The 18,655-nt window shown below is 50.3% G+C and overlaps 3 protein-coding genes across 3 annotated transcripts; 2 read left to right on the top strand and 1 right to left on the bottom strand.

Annotated features, from left to right (window-relative positions):
* Window positions 1-652: 652 nt before the first annotated feature.
* LOC112894403 (receptor-like serine/threonine-protein kinase SD1-8) lies at window positions 653-5,064 on the top strand. Its single transcript, XM_025962102.1, has 6 exons — window positions 653-2,200; window positions 3,284-3,612; window positions 3,729-3,939; window positions 4,031-4,268; window positions 4,357-4,507; window positions 4,598-5,064. Exons 1-6 carry the CDS (start codon window positions 868-870, stop codon window positions 4,892-4,894), a joined length of 2,559 nt encoding a protein of 852 aa, XP_025817887.1. The 5' UTR covers window positions 653-867; the 3' UTR covers window positions 4,895-5,064.
* An 822-nt stretch (window positions 5,065-5,886) lies between these two features.
* Window positions 5,887-8,621, top strand: LOC112894177 (nodulation protein H-like). The gene is made up of 6 exons (XM_025961802.1): window positions 5,887-6,232; window positions 6,469-6,716; window positions 6,796-7,054; window positions 7,602-7,781; window positions 7,956-8,111; window positions 8,197-8,621. Exons 1-6 carry the CDS (start codon window positions 6,161-6,163, stop codon window positions 8,374-8,376), a joined length of 1,095 nt encoding a protein of 364 aa, XP_025817587.1. The 5' UTR covers window positions 5,887-6,160; the 3' UTR covers window positions 8,377-8,621.
* Window positions 8,622-10,902: 2,281 nt separating this feature from the next.
* Window positions 10,903-17,265, bottom strand: LOC112895258 (receptor-like serine/threonine-protein kinase SD1-8). Its single transcript, XM_025963201.1, has 8 exons — window positions 16,435-17,265; window positions 15,721-16,282; window positions 12,891-13,022; window positions 12,585-12,754; window positions 12,080-12,290; window positions 11,752-11,986; window positions 11,494-11,644; window positions 10,903-11,403 (listed from the first exon to the last, which is right to left on the bottom strand). Exons 1-8 carry the CDS (start codon window positions 17,263-17,265, stop codon window positions 11,092-11,094), a joined length of 2,604 nt encoding a protein of 867 aa, XP_025818986.1. The 3' UTR covers window positions 10,903-11,091.
* Between the last annotated feature and the right edge of the window lie 1,390 nt (window positions 17,266-18,655).

Here is an 18,655-nt window from a genome sequence, read left to right as displayed (position 1 = left end):
TCTTCTCTTCTACTAAGGTGGAGGATACTAATCCTACTAACTATACCGTAACCCAAAAAAAATATTTTTATATACAATCGTACTTGTGGTAACATCGATCTCCCGCTCTGCTTTATGGATCTCCCCTCCCTCCTTTTGATCTTTCTTCCTGTCCTTGATGTATTCGAACATCTTTTTTACTTGCGGAACAATTTTGTACCCATGTTCTAGAAGTGAAAAATAATGGCCCACGACTATATAAAAGAAATAATCCACCCGCGGTTAAGCGGCCGGTGGTAGGGTTCCCTTGTCAATCCCCAATTCCCCACCCAGGTGGAGCTTGGCACCGTTAGTCGAGCGAGGCTGGCGAGGCATCGTTCAGCCTGATGGTGCTGGTGATGACAATGATGAGACACCACATTGTTTTTCTTCTCATTGACTTCAACTATAGACATCACAACGTACTTCCACCAACCAACCCAGGGGTTCCAGCACCGCCGCGCGGCGGCCGTGGCGCGTTTGGTGGAGTGGAGGCCATGGACCGACCGACGGCCGACTGCTCGACCGCGTGAGAACCAGCTAGCTGTTCTAGACCCCAACGCTGACACGGCTTGTCTGCTACTCCTGCGACTCCAAAAGCAGCGTTCCCGCAACCATAAACAAGAACAATGAGCGCCCGCAGCCTCGCACCGTCGCGCAAATCGCACGCGTTACGAGACGGCAACGTGCGCGCTCTCTTTCCCGCTGATTCCAAAAGGCTAGTTAACGGGTTGGCAGCCGCCGCGGCCGGCCGTGCGCGCGTCCAGGGGTGCTCCTCACAAGAGGCCACCGCTCAACTGCAAGGCCATGTCCTGACACAGTAGCTGGAGGATCGATCACCGCCCGAGCATGAGGGGGCGCGCGCTCTGCCTCGTCGTGCTCGCCGCGGCCGCCGCGTTCCTCCCCCCTTCTGCATCCACGGACTCCATCGGCCTCGCCGCGTCCATCGCCGGCAACCAGACGCTCGTCTCGCCCGGGGGCGTGTTCCAGCTCGGTTTCTTCAGCCCCGACGGCGCCGGCGCCGGCGGGAGGAGGTACCTCGGCATTTGGTACTACAACATCCGGGAGCCGAGGCCGACCGTCGTGTGGGTCGCCAACCGCCAGAGCCCGCTCGTGGGCTCCCCGGGCGTCCTCCGCCTCTCCGCCGACGGCCACCTCGTCGTCCTCGACGCCCAGAACGGCACCGTCTGGTCCTCGGCGGCGCCGACCAGGAACGTGACCGCCGGCGCCACCGCGCGGCTCCGGGACGATGGCAACTTCGTGCTGAGCTCGGACGGGAGCGGCTCCGATCAGAGCGTGGCGTGGCAGAGCTACGACTACCCGACGGACACGCTGCTCCCGGGGATGAAGCTCGGGGTGGACCTCAGGGCCGGCATCACCCGGAACATCACGTCGTGGAGCAGCGCCACCGACCCTTCCCCCGGCGCCTACACGTTCAGGCTGGTCCTCGGCGGCCTGCCGCAGTTCTTCCTCCTCCGGGGCGCCACCAAGGTCTACACGAGCGGGCCGTGGAACGGCGAGATCCTCACCGGCGTGCCGTACCTCAAGTCCAACGACTTCACCTTCAAGGTCGTGTCGGGCCCCGACGAGACGTACTACAGCTACTCCGTCGGCGCGTCCTCGCTGCTCTCGCGGCTCGTCGTGGACGGCACGGCGGGGCAGGTGCAGCGGTTCGTGTGGGTCAACGGCTGGAGCAGCTTCTGGTACTACCCGACCGACCCCTGCGACAACTACGCCAAGTGCGGGCCGTTCGGGTACTGCGACACCGCCCAGACCACCCAGTGCAGCTGCCTGCCGGGGTTCCAGCCGCGGTCGCCGCAGCAGTGGAACCTCCGGGACGGGACCGGCGGCTGCGTCAGGAGCACCAACCTGAGCTGCGGCGCCGGGAGCAGCGACGGATTCTGGGTGGTGAACCGGATGAAGCTGCCGGAGGCCACGAACGCGACGGTGTACGCCGGCATGACGCTGGAGCAGTGCCGGCAGGTGTGCCTGGGCAACTGCAGCTGCCGGGCGTACGCCGCGGCCAACGTCAGCGGGGGGGTCAGCCGCGGGTGCGTCATCTGGGCCGTCGATCTGCTGGACATGCGGCAGTACACGACGGTCGTGGAGGACGTGTACATACGGCTCGCGCGGTCGGAGATAGACGCCCTCAACGCCGCCGCCGCCGCCGCCGCCGCCGCAGGTTCTGACTCTCGCGACATTTTTTTTCCTGGCACAAACTTCTCTAATCTTTATACGAATAATTCAGTAGCTCAACGGATAAAGTTTACAGTTTGGGCAGTTTTTATATGATCTTAGTTACTCAAAGTTGTGCGTTGCTCTTGCTCATCAGCCATCACACAAGCCTATATGACTTCTGCCTATCATTGTTAGGAACCTGACATGACACATGTAGAAATGTGGGTTGGGCCATGCTTGTTTTCAGACTTAGCTGACACATCTCGTCTAGAACGTAGCTGTCGAGATTAATTGGTCTCCCTGTCTAATCGTCCGGGTAATTACTCACCTGGGACTGAAACCATCGCACGACAGCGTGTTCACCACTTGAATTCTGCCACAAACCCATTTTTCCCGGTCAAGAATCGGGTGCGTCTCGCCAACCCCGCAGAGAAAATGTCCCCAGCAACCACCTTCTTCTGAAAATCACTCAGCGTACACATTTGCAGGGGAAAAAAAACTTCGTCGGAGTTTTCAAAACCTCGAACGAGTCGCATTTGTTCTCTTGTAGCATACCAACAGCGCAGAGAATTCAACGGCCACCTTTGAACGGAAGCGAAGTAGTAGCATGGGTCAACTAGCTACCTGTGACAGCAAAGAACCATGCACGTGTCACGATCGCTGGATTAGGTGCCGTGCAGAGTGCAGTCAATAGGAAAACATGGTGCTCAGCGAGCGATCGTCCAACACCTCCCAACTTGAAAGCGACGCTTGAAATGGCCAAAAAGTTGTCTGGATATGATAAACTAGCGGCAAACGTTTCCACTGAAAGCATGGTTTCTGGGCGTGATGAGTGTTCATCAGCAGGGGTAAAGCACTTGCACACTGAAAACACGAGCTTTTTCTAAGCTTCAACTTGTGGTGGTTTGAAAAGGTCTTAAAGCATTAAAAGGCTTCAGATAATGTTTTTTGAAAAAAAATTGCAGCACTCAAAAAAAGGGTGAGGGAAAGCACCTCTAGAGAGTGGAGACACGAGCGCTTTGACTAGTCGTGGAAACGTGCGGCCTCCAGTTCACCAACTAACTTTTTGCCGCTGCCTGTTTCCCAGCAAACGGCGGGGGCCGTCCCAGCAAGCGCGTGGTGACCGCCGCCGTCGCGACCGTCGCCGGCGTGCTCCTCCTGCTGGCGGTCGGCTGCTGCTGCGTCTGGAGGAAGAGGAGGAAACGTCAGGGCGAGACGGATTCGTCGGCGCCGGGCGGTGGAGACGACGTGCTCCCGTTCAGGGCCAGGAAACACCCGGCGCTGGAGGAGGACTGGAAACGCGCCAAGAAAGACGTCGACCTCCCGTTGTTTGATCTGGAGGTGATCCTGGCCGCCACCGACAACTTTGCTCTGCACAACAAGATTGGCGAGGGCGGATTTGGCCCTGTTTACATGGTAAGAATCGAACAGTTAACACTAGGATGAACCTACAGATGGTAGAAAAAAATTGATTTTTTTATCAACTGATCCTTCGTCATTTCTAACGTCGGGAACCTGCAATGTGCTGACAGGGGAAGCTTGAGGACGGGCAAGAAGTAGCCGTGAAGAGGCTGTCCCGGAGATCGATGCAAGGGGCGGTGGAGTTCAAGAACGAGGTGAAGCTGATCGCCAAGCTCCAGCACAGGAACCTCGTGAGGCTGCTCGGCTGCTGCATCGACGAGGACGAGAGGATGCTCCTGTACGAGTACATGCACAACCAGAGCCTCGACACCTTCATATTTGGTCAGTTGAATCTTGGAGAAACACGCAGTATTCAGCGTAAGAAGTTTCCTCAGATAATGTACTTAACATCCTGATGCTATGTGTTGTGCAGACGAAGGGAAGCGGAGGTTGCTGAGGTGGCAGAAACGCTTTGACATCATTCTGGGGATCGCCCGGGGTCTGCAGTATCTGCACGAGGATTCGAGGTTCAGGATCATCCACAGGGACCTGAAGGCCAGCAACGTGCTGCTGGACAGAAATATGGTCCCCAAAATTTCAGACTTTGGTATCGCAAGAATGTTTGGAGGTGATCAGACCACTGAATATACCAAAAAGGTCATTGGAACGTAGTAAGTGTCCTCTCTGTATCGTCATGTTTATTTTCACACTGTTCTGAAAGTGGACCTTCACACTGACTAGTGAGATGGTTTTCCTCAGTGGCTACATGTCTCCAGAATACGCGATGGATGGCGTGTTCTCGATGAAGTCCGACATCTACAGCTTCGGCGTGATGGTGCTAGAGATCATCACCGGCAAGAGGAACCGAGGCTTCTACGAAGTCGAGCTTGATCTCAACCTCCTCAGATATGTAAGTAGTAACATGTACATCAGCAAAGACTTGCAGCAACGACTTTTTTCTCTCTGAATTCTTTCTCTAACCACCTTGATGAATGTTCAGGCATGGATGCTGTGGAAAGAAGGGCGGAGCGTTGATTTGCTGGACGAGGTGATGGACGGCAGCTTCAACTACGGCGAGGTGCTGCGGTGCGTCCAGGTGGCCCTCCTGTGCGTGGAAGTGCAGCCCAGGAACAGGCCGCTGATGTCGTCGGTGGTCATGATGCTGGCCAGCGAGAACGCGACGGTGCCGGAGCCCAACGAGCCCGGGGTGAACATCGGGAAGAACACGTCGGACACGGAGTCGTCCCAGGGCCTCACGGCCAACAATGTCACGATAACTGCGATAGATGCTAGGTAGCTTGGTCATCGGAGTGGACCGGTAGAAATTAGAAATTCTTGCTGCTCTGACGGTGTAGCCTGTGCTTTACTGGTAGCTTGTACAGCAAAGGTTTCGTTGCCAATTTTTTTTTGAAAAAGATGTAAAGTTTACAGCTTGTAGAGGTTACATTCAAAAGTTGCCCGATTCAATTTTGACGGAAATAACAAGTATATTTTCTTCGCTCGTCTGTTGTTGGCTGGTCAGCCGACTTAAGTTGGTTCCAGTGCTTAGACCATGTTTATTCTCTCATGGTGTGATGAATCAGTTTTACATGTAACAAAATATTTAACAAGAAATTTACCACAAAAATACAATTCTGCATGAAACTATTAATAAAAAAATTGTAATGTTATTTTTCTAGCATAGAGCATCATATTATAAGTTACATTGCAAAATTTAAAGTTCAAATGCCACTTGTAAGTGGAGAAATAAGAAAAAGAAATCTCACTAGGGGGTAGATTGGACGAACTGAAATAGTTTGTGGTAGTAACTTGAGTCTAAATTTTGCTTAGGGTGTTAAGTAGACAAAGTAAATTGTTGAGGGGAGTAATATGGATTTTTTTCTTAAAAAAAGAAGGAACAATAGAAGCTAATTGGACCTTTCTGCAAAGTAGGGCCGAGCCCAGATCAGCCCGAGTTAGGTGTCTGTCCGAGCATAGGCCCCCATTACGACGATATTTTTTTAGAGAGGAACCACAGCCTTTCTAGGAAGCCCATATGTGTCACGAACCGACGCAGCCCACGATGTTTGGCGGCTTAGCATTTTGGGCCTGGGTCCGTCCATCAGCCTGTTACATGCCGATATCTGGCTTAACACGCGTGCGTTTAGCAGAGTACTTTGTTTTTGTTTTCCATCACTCCTCTCGTGGCAAAGCGGCGCCCGCCATTGTAGCCAGAAGCCAGCCGTGTAGGACGAACGGGACAAAATCCCAGCCCATCCGCCACTCCGCCAGGAGTCCCCACCAGACGGACCTCTGATCTCTCTCTCTCTCTCTCCCCTCCACTCCCGCTCCTGCTTTCTCTCACCCCGATGCTACATTCCCGTGTCGGTTCGCTGCCTCCCCGGCCCCTTCGCTACCCACCCCAAATCGAGCCGCCTCTCCCCTTCGTTTTCCTCCGACTCTCTCGCCTTACAGAGAGGGGTCGTTCCCGTGCTCGGGTTGGCTCGACGGATTGCCGGCCTGTTGGAGCCCGTCGGGCGATTCCGAGCCGGAGGTGGAGTGTGCTTTTTGATGGTGTTCTTCGATGGAGGAGGCAGGGAGAGAGAGGGACAGGACGGTGGCGGTGGTGGTGGAGGATACCAGCGCGGCCACTAAGGTCAGTCGAATGCTCCTCCCTACCCCTGGCGAATCTAGTATTTCCCCATTAATGGTTTGGAGGAGATGCCTTGCCTACTTGGAAGTACCTTTCCCCGTGCCCTGGCCTGATTTTGATTCCGCATTTTGCAATCTGCCTAGTAATTGTTTCGAGGGGGTGTCCAATTAGGTTCATGCGAAATCCCTTCCGGTCGTGTAATGAAGTGTCAGCACCCGCTCAACCTTTTCAATTGCCAGGATGCTGCTGCTGTAAGCACGAAGCCCGCTAAGAGATACCCGCTCGCATTATGGGTAGCCATATTGGGCCTGATCATGCTTGTGGGCGTGTACATATTCTCGTTGTCCCTGAAGCAAAACGGGATGCTGTTCGGCCTCATGCAGGCGAACATGATAGAAAAGGAAAGGGAGAAGCCTTGTCATGATCCCAGGATTCCAGACGCAGAAATCCCTTACGTGCACTACCCGACGCCGAATACTTATGATAGGTAATGATATGCTTGGAGATATGATTTTGCGATTATTTTTCAGGTTAGTGACTGACTTGCGTGTTCCTCGTTTTGTTAGGGAAGAATGTGTGTGCACGGGGGTTAGGTTCTTTGCTATCTTGTCAATGCAGAGGTCGGGGAGCGGATGGGTTGAGACGTTGTTGAATAGCCATCCGAATATTAGCTCCAATGGAGAGATATTCTCTGTCAAAGAAAGACGCAGTAACATCACTGCGATAACGAAAACGCTGGATAAATTATACAATCTGGATTGGTACAGCAGTGCTGCTAAGAATGAGTGCACGGCTGCTGTGGGGTTGAAGTGGATGCTCAATCAGGTAATCCCTCTATTAATTGCTGTATTGGAGGTGGAAGCAAAATTTATAAAACATTTTGCATCCCAATTTTTTGTACCCTAAGTGACTGTCTAGTGTAGAAACATTTTATTGTTGAACAACTTGCTGGTTTCTGTTATCCTTTTCCTTTTGAAACTTAATCTGAAGTCTGAACAGACTGTTAAAAATACTTTGGTTACATGGATATACCATGTATCTAACATTACCCCCCACCTTTTTTTCTTAAAAAAAAACTGATACGTGTTTTGGGTTTACATAGATGATTGACACACTGAAGGTGTTTATTGCGGACAATGGCTACTGGTAGATGATGCCTCTGTGCATTCTATAGAATTTTTTGCCAGACATAACAGGCTGATAGACTCATTATCTAAGATGAGTCTTCTGGGTATATATGTTTACTTGAAAAGATCTATTGACTTGTCCTTTGTGCACATAAGAATTGGTATTTGTATTATGATACTGTGGTAAATTTCCAAAGATATATTTAGCTTAACCTTTTGCTATATCTTTCTGGTGAAAATTACAGGGTTTAATGAAGAACCATCAAGAGATGGTCAGATACTTCAACCGAAGGGGCGTGTCTGCAATTTTTCTATTAAGAAGAAATCTTCTCCAGCGCTATGTCTCTATATTAGCAAATGCCCATGATAGTGCCATGAAACAACTAAACGGAACTCATAAAGCTCATGTGCACTCCAAAGATGAGGTTTATATCTTTCCTTTTTTTACTTTACTTGCACCTCAGCGTCAGATTTTATTGAAAAATACAAATTTAGGTATCATAAATCAAACATATATGCTTACAACTACTTTATCTGCTAAAAATGTTGAAGGTGTGTGTCTTGATTAAAAGACAATCCTTTTGATCCTTTTTTTGTAGGCTGAAATTCTTGCGCAGTATAAACCAACAATTGACAGAAAAATGTTGATTACTGAACTAAAGCGGTCTGATAAGTTAGCATCTGATGCCTTGGTGAATTTCAAGAACACTAGACATATTGTTCTGTACTATGAGGATGTTGTCAGGAATCGCACTGTAAGTCATTATTGCTTCACATCATCCTGTAGAGGCAAAAACGATCTTCATTTCTAACCAGCATTGTTGTTTTTTCTTTCTTCAGAAGCTCATGGATGTCCTTGATTTTCTGAGAATGCCTAAGAGGAAGCTGTCCAGTCGGCATGTGAAAATCCATACTAAACAATTGTGTGATCATATTGATAACTGGGCAGATGTTAATAACGCTTTGATGGGGACACGGTTTGAGAGCTTTCTGAATGGCTCAAGCAGACGACGTAGCTAGTTGGTATAAATTCTGTAGTGAGTCTTCCTTTTCACCTCTTGTTCTCCCCTTCTGTAGCTAAGAGAGTTAGGCAATTAGGCAATTTTGGATATCAGGAGCTACTCCAAAGGGATTCTTCATTTCTCGTCTACTTTGTAGCATGTATAGAATTTAATTGATCAAGTTAATAGCAGCCAATCCATTAAACAATGTGGTCCCTTGTCTAGAGTCCATACAAACTGATTGCTTATTCTTTCTTGTTTTGACATTGCTTGATGTTTTTTGTTTACTGCAAAGTTTGGATCGGTTTGAGAAACAGTTATGAGGCAAAAGTAGATCAATTAGATACTTGATCCAAGTTAGTCTGTTTAGTCTGATAACTATGGAATTCAGAACTGCAGAATAAAGATTAGAAACCCATTGGAATTGTCACATGTGTAATGAACTTCTATAATTTGCTGGATTCTTTCCTTAATATGTCAAAGCTTATACTTGAAACCAGGCACGTTGCAGCTGTGCAGTAAAAGTGATTGTTCTACATGGCATCATGGAGTTTGGCCGGTGCAGCTGAGCACACAATACAAGGCTTAGTTGAGATAGGAAGAACCACTTCGCCTTTCTTCTTTCTCCTTTGTGTTACCCACCCTTTGTTTCCTCACAGACCGTGTCGCTGCCCATGCCTTCATGCTGTTCTCTCCAACTTCTCCATGCCTCTCCAATCTCTCCCATTCAAATCTAATTTTGCAGCCATGGCGCTGTGACCGCAACCTCCATTAAGCTCCTCCTCTAGCCACTTCGTCTACTCATCTTTTTCTTTGAGCGGCTGTGGCTGAACATGTGCATCGACGCCACGGCTGCCTCCGTCGCCTCCTCCCTCCTCCTCAGCATCATGGCGTCGCAGAATGGTGAACGCTCCTCCCAGTTCTTGCGACCACCGTATTTCTTGGTTCTTGCTGCGTGGAATATTGGGTCTTGTCGGCTTCTTGAAGGAAGATTTTGGTTTCTCATGTGGTTCTTGCCTGCTTCTTTGCTGGGTTGCCTGTGATTCTCTGGATTCAGCGAGGTGTTTGGCAAATTTCAGGATCCTGTTCCTGCATCTGCTCTGATTCAGTGATGGTAATCATTTATTTGTTTTCTTGTTGTCAAATGGTGTCCTTGGCTCTTGATTTCTTGTTTTTCCCTTATTTCTTTCTCCTCAGTTAGGGAAAATGGACTTAATGAGCAGCTGTTTATAAGTGTAGCGTGACTTATTTGTTATATGCAAACAGTCAGGTATACTCCCAAGAAATAAGCTGTTGCATAGCTATATGATGTGCCAGACTAGGAACAGGGAATTAGGGAAAAGCTTCAGGAGTTCAGGTTGATGAGAGATTCGATTGTGAATTCAGCTGCTGTTGATAAAACAACAAGGAAATACTTCAGATTATAGTCTTTATCAATTTCATATCATTTTGTTATTCTCCAGATAGTGACATACTGACATCACCATCAGTATTTTGGGGAGCTGTAGATGCCTGATGGCTGACTCAACTCAACCAGGTTCCACTTTTAAACCTTCGTTATAATTTCATCGACCACATGTACCCACTTGAAGTATACTCCTTCGTATTCTTGTACCTCTGAATCTTGAAAACTGGAGCACTGGACCTGGACGAGCAGAAATAAGCCAATACTGATAGTCAGTGTCACAAATTGACATTAGCCCTTTGTAGAGTTGCCGCTCTCAAATGGCTTTCTCATATTCGAAGCAAATGGTGGTCTGACTCAACGATAACTTTCTGTATGTTCCGGTGCTAATATTCTTACTAAAAAATGTGGTCATGGTTCTAAGTTCGTTTACCATTGCTAATAAAGGAATTGGCAACAGGTTAGAGTTCTTCCAGGGAAAAGGGTTCTTTTATTTGAGTTGGAGAGCCATAAGTTTTCGACCTAAATATGCCAAATCAGTGGTTTTAGATATTCTTTAGGTCAAGCCTCTGCTGTCTAGGATCTGCCGAGCCAGTCTGGAGCATTATCACTGTTAGACGTGCATGTGCCTTGCGTGTGTGGGTCCAGCCTTGGCTGAGTCATGACCGGCCGGGCCTTGTCCTGATTGCATTCGGTTAGAGATAACAGCGGGGAGATTTTGTTGGTTCTGTTTCCATAAGCCTCAAGATCTCCCCTCATCCCTATATATATGTACTCGTGGTTCTCTAATCAATCAATCTATTATTCCTGCGATCCCTTCCAATTAAGTGTTACGCTAATGTATTATATTTCTTAAGATCTTGGATTACATTAAGTAATTATTAACCCATGTCCTAAGATGTGGGTATGCAATCAGTTGCTGCGGAAAACTTGCTTAATGTAACTCTTGTAATCCCTATGTTTGGCATTATCCTGGTAAATATTTTTCAATTTCATTTGCTTCAGGACTTTAGTTTGGTAGCCATTGATAACTAGGATCAAGAAAAACACACGCATCGTAAAAAATGAACAAATTAGTGGCACGCAAAAGCGGCAGCCCAGCTTTTCTTAATTTCTGATATTACCTGACACTTGTTGGTGATGAAAGCAACCATAATTCTAGTTGCTGCTACTTATTTAATAATTATACAATTTTCTGTTGCTCAGTCACACAATACTACAGTACTGAAGAAAACACCAACATTACTTATTCACCTAGTAGTTTAATTTTTTTTTTTTGAAGAGGAACCTAGTAGTTTAATTATCATGATATTTGTCAAGTCTTAACTACTATCGACCTTCAAGCATGGTAATTGTTGCACTGTCAAATATGCTGCAGTCTGGCTTGGTTGATGATGTGTCTGTTTCCATAAGAACTCTCCTAGCTGCAAAGCCAGGCTGCTTAGGTGTTGGCAATGAGGCAGCATCAGGAGTAGCTAACATCAGAAGCACCTGAGACATCAGTGGACGGTCATCTGGGTTCTCTTGCACACACAGGAGTCCAACTCTGATGCACTTGAGCACTTCATCTGAGTTGAACGATCCGCCCATTCTTTCATCTGCTAACTCTATGCTTTTCTCCTCGTTCCATAAGCTCCATGCCTGAACAAAAAAAAGTTGCTTGCCAGATTTTATCGAAGCTTTCTAGACAAATAGAGTTACATTCATTATATGAGGTAAGCTCTCACTTACATGGCCTAGAAGGCTTTGGTTGTTCGAATATGAATATACTCCTCTGTTTCTCCTGCCACTAACAATTTCCAGCAATAATACTCCATAACTGAATACATCTGATTTGACTGAGAAGATTCCATCCATTGCATACTCCGGAGACATATAACCACTACAAAAGAGCCATATTGAATTTGATTAGTATTGCAAAATTCCTTTGAATGATGAACATTGCATTCCCTTTTGTAAAATTACAGTATCCCCTGTAACCGTACTTACTATGTTCCAACCACCTTTCGAGTATTGATTTCTGTCTCTTCATTGCCAAATATTCTTGCCATGCCGAAGTCCGAAATTTTTGGAGTCATCTCCTTGTCTAGAAGCACATTAGCTGCCTTCAGATCTCTGTGGATGATTCTGTATCTCGAGTCCTGGTGGAGATACAGTAAACCTCGAGTGATGCCTTCTATTATATGATACCGCACTTGCCAATCAAGTACAACATTGGCCTTTTCTGTTGACATGTAGGAGGGGATTAGTTTTGCTTTGGAAAGGTATCAGCAAACTTTCATGGTCAGAAAATATTGGCTGAGACTTAAGAGCATACCAAATAGGAAATAGTCCAGGCTCTTGTTTGCCATATACTCATAAACAAGCATCCTTTCTTGCCCACTAATGCTACATCCAAGAAGCCGAACAAGATTCCGGTGCTGGAGTTTGGCTATCAACAGAACCTCGTTCTTGAACTCATCAAGTCCTTGTGCCGATGTTTTTGAAAGTGTTTTCACTGCGATTTCCATTCCATCCTCGAGTTTACCCTGTAGTGTTGATGGAAAATTCCAGTTAGGTATACAATGGCAATAGCTCGTAACTCAAAGATCAGAAACTTTGAAATGGCATTTGCATATATCCCTGCTGATTCATCTGGAATAACCATGTTGTCTTGTGAATAACCTCGACAAGAAACCTCAACTACTGTTTCCTTTCATTGCTTTAGATCATCAGTTGCCGTTGATACCAATTAGCGTCTTGATGCTAACTCTTTATTCTGGGTTCAAAGTTTATTAGAGTGAACTTTTTTTAAAAAAATGTTAGAATGTATAGAGTGGTACCTTGTATACTGGTCCAAAGCCACCCTCACCGAGCTTGTTGTTGATCGAGAAACCGTCAGTAGCAGCTGCAATTGTGCCCAGATCAAATATTGGCAGTTCCAGGTCATTGTCGTGACTGCTTCCCTCGTAGCGACGGCCAGTGCTGCGTGAACCACTCCATTTGCTTGATCCTGTGGTTATCGTGTAAAAGTCAGGACGACCTCAAGAAACATATTTATTTACTATCTTTTCTGTTCACGTATTTGTGTCATCTGACGAAATGCGATGAACAGCAGTTTGCTGACAGTGTGCTGCATGTTATGTTACCAGCTGTTCTTCGAAGCCTTTTCCTTCTCGACCAGATGAGGAGACCAGCAACTGCCAGAAGAAGCACCAGTGCCGAGACGCTGGCGCCAACCGCGATTATGATAGGTGCCCTCCTTGATTTGCTTGCTAATTCTGTATACGAAATCATGAATGTTAGTTCGAAGGGTCGTCAGACGCAGAGGAAAGCAAGGTACTGCGTGCAGGTTTGCAGTCACCAACATAGTGGCAGAAAGTACTGTACGTGGGAGATTATTCAGTTTGGTTTTTGCATCACGATGCTCTTGGAACATCTCAAACTAGCGTCACGTGGCCATGCTTGAAACAAGTGAGGAAGAGATCGGTTGGTCTTTTTTTTTATATATAACACATCGGTTGGTCTTGAACATTGGTTTCGCAGATTCACGTGATCGACTGCCAACTGGATCTAAAATCCATGGCCATCTCCTAAGCTCGGCTGGTTGCTAGCTGCTGAGATCTGGGACGCGCCAGGGCACGGGCATCATGCTTGCCGGAGCTGCTGCTTGGTGTCTTGGTGAGGACGTGAGGTGCTAGCTCGCCTTACTTACTAAGCAATTCGTGGACCTCTCATCGTAGTTTCTGTCGGCTGTTTCAGGTGTGGTGTCTGCATCATCGGGGTGCACCCGATGTCCTTTTTCAGAGCGTGGCATGGCCCTGCGGTCTACGCCACAACAAGGCTGCACAGCCGGCGCTGCGCCTCGACTAGATAGCCTCCGCGTGCGACGCCAGCCGTCCAGCCAGCCCCGACCAGCCAGAACTCGCGGAGCGCGCGCGTGTCCCGACCCGTACCACCGCCAGCGGCGCTCCGCCGCGCCGGCCCCCGCTGGTTGCCCGTGTGGTACGCAGCGTGGAACGCCGCTGACGAGACCCGATCCCCGAATCTCCCGTAGAGCGACGGGGTGGTTGACGGGACGCTGGACGCTGGACCGAGCCGTGGGGTTAGACGCTGGACGCTCCAACTATTGGCTCCGCCGGCGCCGCGCGCGCCGACGCGAGGAGGAGGCGGGGCTGGGGCCCCGAGCCGTGGGGTTACCTTTGCCCCGGCCTGGGCTGGGACCCTGCTGCGGACGTGCATGTGATCTGCTTGCTGCTGCTGCTTCTTTCTGGCAAAGCAGGCGCGGGCCGGGCCGGCCCCATGCGGCCGTTGTGGTGCGGTGCGGTGCGGTGCGGCCGGCCCATTGCTGCTGCAGGGAACAGCAGCACAGGCTGGCTGCGGTCGGTTGGACCGAGCTAGCCTGGAATTCATCTTTGGAAAAAAAAAACGTGGAATGCATGTCCGAGCGTGTCAGATGGGACGTGCTTCGCCTGGCTCGGAGGTGGGTTCTACAGGATTCGGGAAGCTTTCTTCCTCTTTGATTCTTGTTCACATGATGCTCAATCTATCCGCAGCGCTAGGTTACCTGCGGAGCCGTCAGCGTTCTTCACCTCCCACCGTACCCTCTCCAACACGAAATTTCACCAACCGATCTCTCGGCGCCCACTGCAGGGGCTGCTAGGCCCATCGTCGCCCTATGCTGCCATGCAATACCAGTATCTTCTTTTTAAATGAAAACGAGAGCAGCAGCCGTACTTCAGCCTCTGCAAAAGTCCGCATCCTTTGATCACCTCCCGTTGCTTTCCGGCTTTCGCGATCGGTGGATAAAAAAGCAGAGATTCCATGGCGCCGATAGATCATGGGCGGTTACACGTCGGAAACTCAACAGGGACCTCGCAGAGTCACAGAAACAACACGTGCTTCCTTTTTTTCTGTTATTATCACTGCTACTATTTTGTCACGGGCAGCTGACGTGGACGACGGCCTCAGGGGTCCCGGGCCAACGTGGCAGTGCGACACGCAAGCTGAGCGACAGTTACCGCGCTGGAGGGGATCATTTCCATCCCAACCACGCAAGCCCAGACCGGTCGGCGCAACCATGTATGTACACGCATGTGCACGTGCGTTCAATGCGAAAAGGCAGGCAGGTACTGGAAGCCTGCGAGAAACGAATGGCCGACGTGCGCGCGCCTCAGGTGGTGCACGGCGTCGCGCGGTGGAGTCGCACTCGCACGCCAAGGGCCAAGGCCGGGGAGGTCTCGTTCGCAACGCTGCAGCAACCAGCAACAGTTTTTTTTTTTAAAACGTCAGCAACTGTTCCTATCCTCTATCATTGAGCTGGTGCTGGCTTGCTGCTGCAACCAAAGCTTGCATGCTTGCTTCTTTTGGTAGTGCTCTACTTTTGGAAAGGCTCCCGGCTAAGGGGACCGGCGTCTCGCTCAGCAAAAGCTCCTTTTCGCTCCCCTTTCTCGCTCTCGCTCGATTATTGAGAGATCTCGCGGTCTCACGCTATGGAGGGTGCTGTAACAAGGACGGGTTAAAATTAAAGCGTGAAGATGATTGATCGATTATGGTGACCCATTCGGCATCCCCTCCTCGTCTCTGCGTGCCCGCCCCCCTCCAATAAAACGGGTAACACATGGCCGGCCTCTAGGTAGCCCACTCGCCGGTAGATCAGCTGGATCAGGACGCCTCGCTCGGTGCCTCTCGACGTCGTCGATCGCCTTTGCCGCCGGCCGGTCGGTGGTCACCGACGACGCCGATCCGCCGCCAGAAAAGAGGTGGCGGCCAGCCGGCCGGCAACCCTGATTTGGACGGACTCAACGACGACGGCCGGCCAGCCAGCCGCCGGCAAAGATATTATGCGAATATACGAGATCGCATGCAGCGCAGTACTAAGCTACTACACGTGGAGACATGCGATACGCAGCAGCAGCAGCAGTAGTAGTAAGTAGAAACAAGCTAGCTAGCGTAGGTATGTGCACAGTACGTACGTACCGAGATCGGCGGCGGCGAGCCGGACGTAGAGGTCCTGGCCGAAGTCCGGGTACACGCGCAGGTCGGTGAGCCCCGTGGTCCACATGACGCATCCCGTGCCGTCGCCGATGCCGCGGCCGCCGGCGCTCACGTTGGCGCTGGCGTACGCCGTGCAGGAGCAGTTCCGGAGGCACGCCGCCCGGCACTGGTCCAGCGTCAGGGACATGTCCACCACGCTCCGCTCCGTGTCGGGCACCTTGGCGTGGCGCACCTTGGCGAACCCGTCGGTGCCGTTGCGGCAGTCTAGCGGCGTCGAGCGCACGCACCCGTCCCGGCCGTCGCGCAGCGCCCACGCCGCGGGGGTCTTGGGGGTGAAGCCCCGGAGGCAGGAGCAGACGGGGAGGTTGTTGGTGTCGCACACGCCGTTGGGCCCGCACGGCGACACCGCGTCGCACTGGTCCTTGGGCGCGTACCAGTAGAGGTTCCACGTCCCCGCCGACTCCACCCACGTCGACCGCTGCAGCAGCCCGTAGTTGCCCGTGCTCACCACGCCCAGATGCGAGATGATCGACGCGTTGTGCACCTGCACATATATATATATATATATATATATATATATATATATATATATATATATATATATATATATATATATATATATATATATATATATATATAAATTAAGCAAGCAGCAGTCAAGTAGTAGATGTTTATTTAAGAAGAGTACGTACGTACCTGGAAGCTGTACGTGACCTCCTGCGCGTTGTTGATGAAGCTGAAGGTGAAGCCGGAGTAGGTGGCGGTGTCCGGCACGCCGGTGAACTGGACGCCGTCCCAGGGGCCGGAGCGCCACACTTTCTCGCCGCCGTTCCAGATGAACACCTGGGGGTCGCCGTTGGTGTCCATGACCATGGCGACGGGGCCCGGGGAAGGGTCCGAGGGGCTCTTCCACGACGTCAGGGTCCGGTTCTTCCGCTTCACGTAGTCGATCCCGATCTTCATCTCCGGGAGCATCGTGTCCGTCGGGTAGTCGAACCCCTCCCACGCCACGGCGCCGCCGACGCCGTCCGCGAGCACCAGGTTGCCGTTGTCGAGGATCTGCGCCGCCGGGTTCGCCAGCCTCGCCGCCGGCTGGACCGACCACACCACGGTCCCGTTCCCCGCGGCGATGGCGAGCGTGCCGCCGGCGGAGACGGAGAGCGTGGCGCCGGGGTTGTCCTCGACGGCGCCCGCGATCGGGGCCTCGCGGTTGGCGACCCACACCACGGTGCGGAGCGACACCTTGTTGTACCAGACGCCGAGGTAGGTGCTGTTGGCGCCCGGCGGCGTGAAGAAGCCCATCGCGAAGTTGCCGTCGCCGCCCGAGACCAGCGTCTCCTTGGCCGTCAGCGGGCTGCCCGGCGTGACGGTGTCCCTGGCGGCGGCGTGGCTGGCCGCGAGGTGGCGGAGGAGGCAGAGCAGGGCGCAGAGGAGCCGCAGGGACGCCATTGCTCGGCGTTTTGGGAGACGGGCCGCCGGCGGTGGCGCCTCCACCGCGTCGGTGCCGCGAGTAGTGGCGTCTGTCATGCACGCTCGAGGCTTTGGACGGGCGCTGCAGAGATGGGGTGGTGGCGAATGTCGTGGAGCGTGTGGGTGGGGGTGTGGCAAGGAGCCCGGGGGTGCCTTTTGTTGCTCAGGTGTTTCTGTTCGCCGTATGAGAGGAGAACAGTCTAGATTGCATCGCTACTGCATGTGCCCTTAGGAAATAGTACTAGGAAGCTAATTCAATTTAAAAAGTTCTAAGTGCATTCAAAAACTGAATCCTGAAATTGCTAGATCAACTGTAAACTTTTCCTGCCTTTGAAGTTCACGAAACGTAAAATTTACCTTGCTACTCCACCGTGCATGTTCGTCAGATTCAACTACGTGAAAATCTTTGCATACATGATGGGTTTGGGCCTTTTTGTAAATCGCTGTGGGCGGAAATTGAAGAAGGTAGAGCAGCCTATAGCCCAATCACTCTGATTATTTATTTATTTGGTGGTCTGGTGGTGGTAATGCTAATGCTGGGCCAAAATATGTGTTAAACGAGTAGCCCAGTTATGCAATACGGCCGGCGGCTCCTCACTTCGGGCCTTGCCACCATTCGTCGTTTTAGCCCACCTCGAATCCCTTTATCACTTTTTCCGAAGTTATAAGCTCTACAGCCTCGGTTCACTTTTTTTAAAAAAAAAAGATAAAGAAAATCATGTACAGAAATCTCACTCGGTTATCCATAAGCCATGGAAATTTGTACTATAAATTGAGTTTTTCGGATGGATATTTGAAGTTGGGAGCTTTTGCGTCTCTAATTATCAAAACATTCGATTACTGCAGCTCTAAACGAAGCCGAACTACGGTCGAGTGCTGCCCAAAAGCTTCAGCTATACAGGTGGACGATCACGAGGGGGGAGTCAACGAACAAAGGAAAAAGGAACACCAAAAGAGGCGGGGGAAACCGCGTGCGGCGTGCCCCGAATGATTTCCGGCGGGACAGCCGTGAAGCTTAAGGTCACGTTTGGTTTCGGGACTTAAAATAAGTTCCCATCGTATGATATTAATTAGAAGTATTAAATATAAATTAATTATAAAATTTATTGCATAAATCGATACTCGTTCGCGAGACGAATTTATTAAGACTATTAGTTCATAATTTGATAATATTGTGATACTGTAAACCTATACTAATGAATTAATTAAGCTTAATACATTCGTCTCATAAATTAGTCTCCATTTATTCAATTAATTTTATAGTTAAATTATATTTAATTTCTCTAATTGATATCTAAATATCAAACGCCCCTACGCCATTGCGTGGCGCCTGACCCGACGCCGGGCGCCGCGGCGCCGCCCCCTCCTTTCTCTGGATCGCGCTAGCTAGCCCGGCCCCGGCAGGAAAAAAGCCCGCGATCCGCGCTGCCCCGCGCCCCCGCCCCGC

The sequence above is a fragment of the Panicum hallii genome, chromosome 5 (genome assembly GCF_002211085.1).
Source record: "Panicum hallii strain FIL2 chromosome 5, PHallii_v3.1, whole genome shotgun sequence".
In the NCBI taxonomy this organism is placed as follows: Eukaryota; Viridiplantae; Streptophyta; class Magnoliopsida; order Poales; family Poaceae; genus Panicum; species Panicum hallii.
This window is presented reverse-complemented; position numbering and strand designations above follow the sequence as displayed.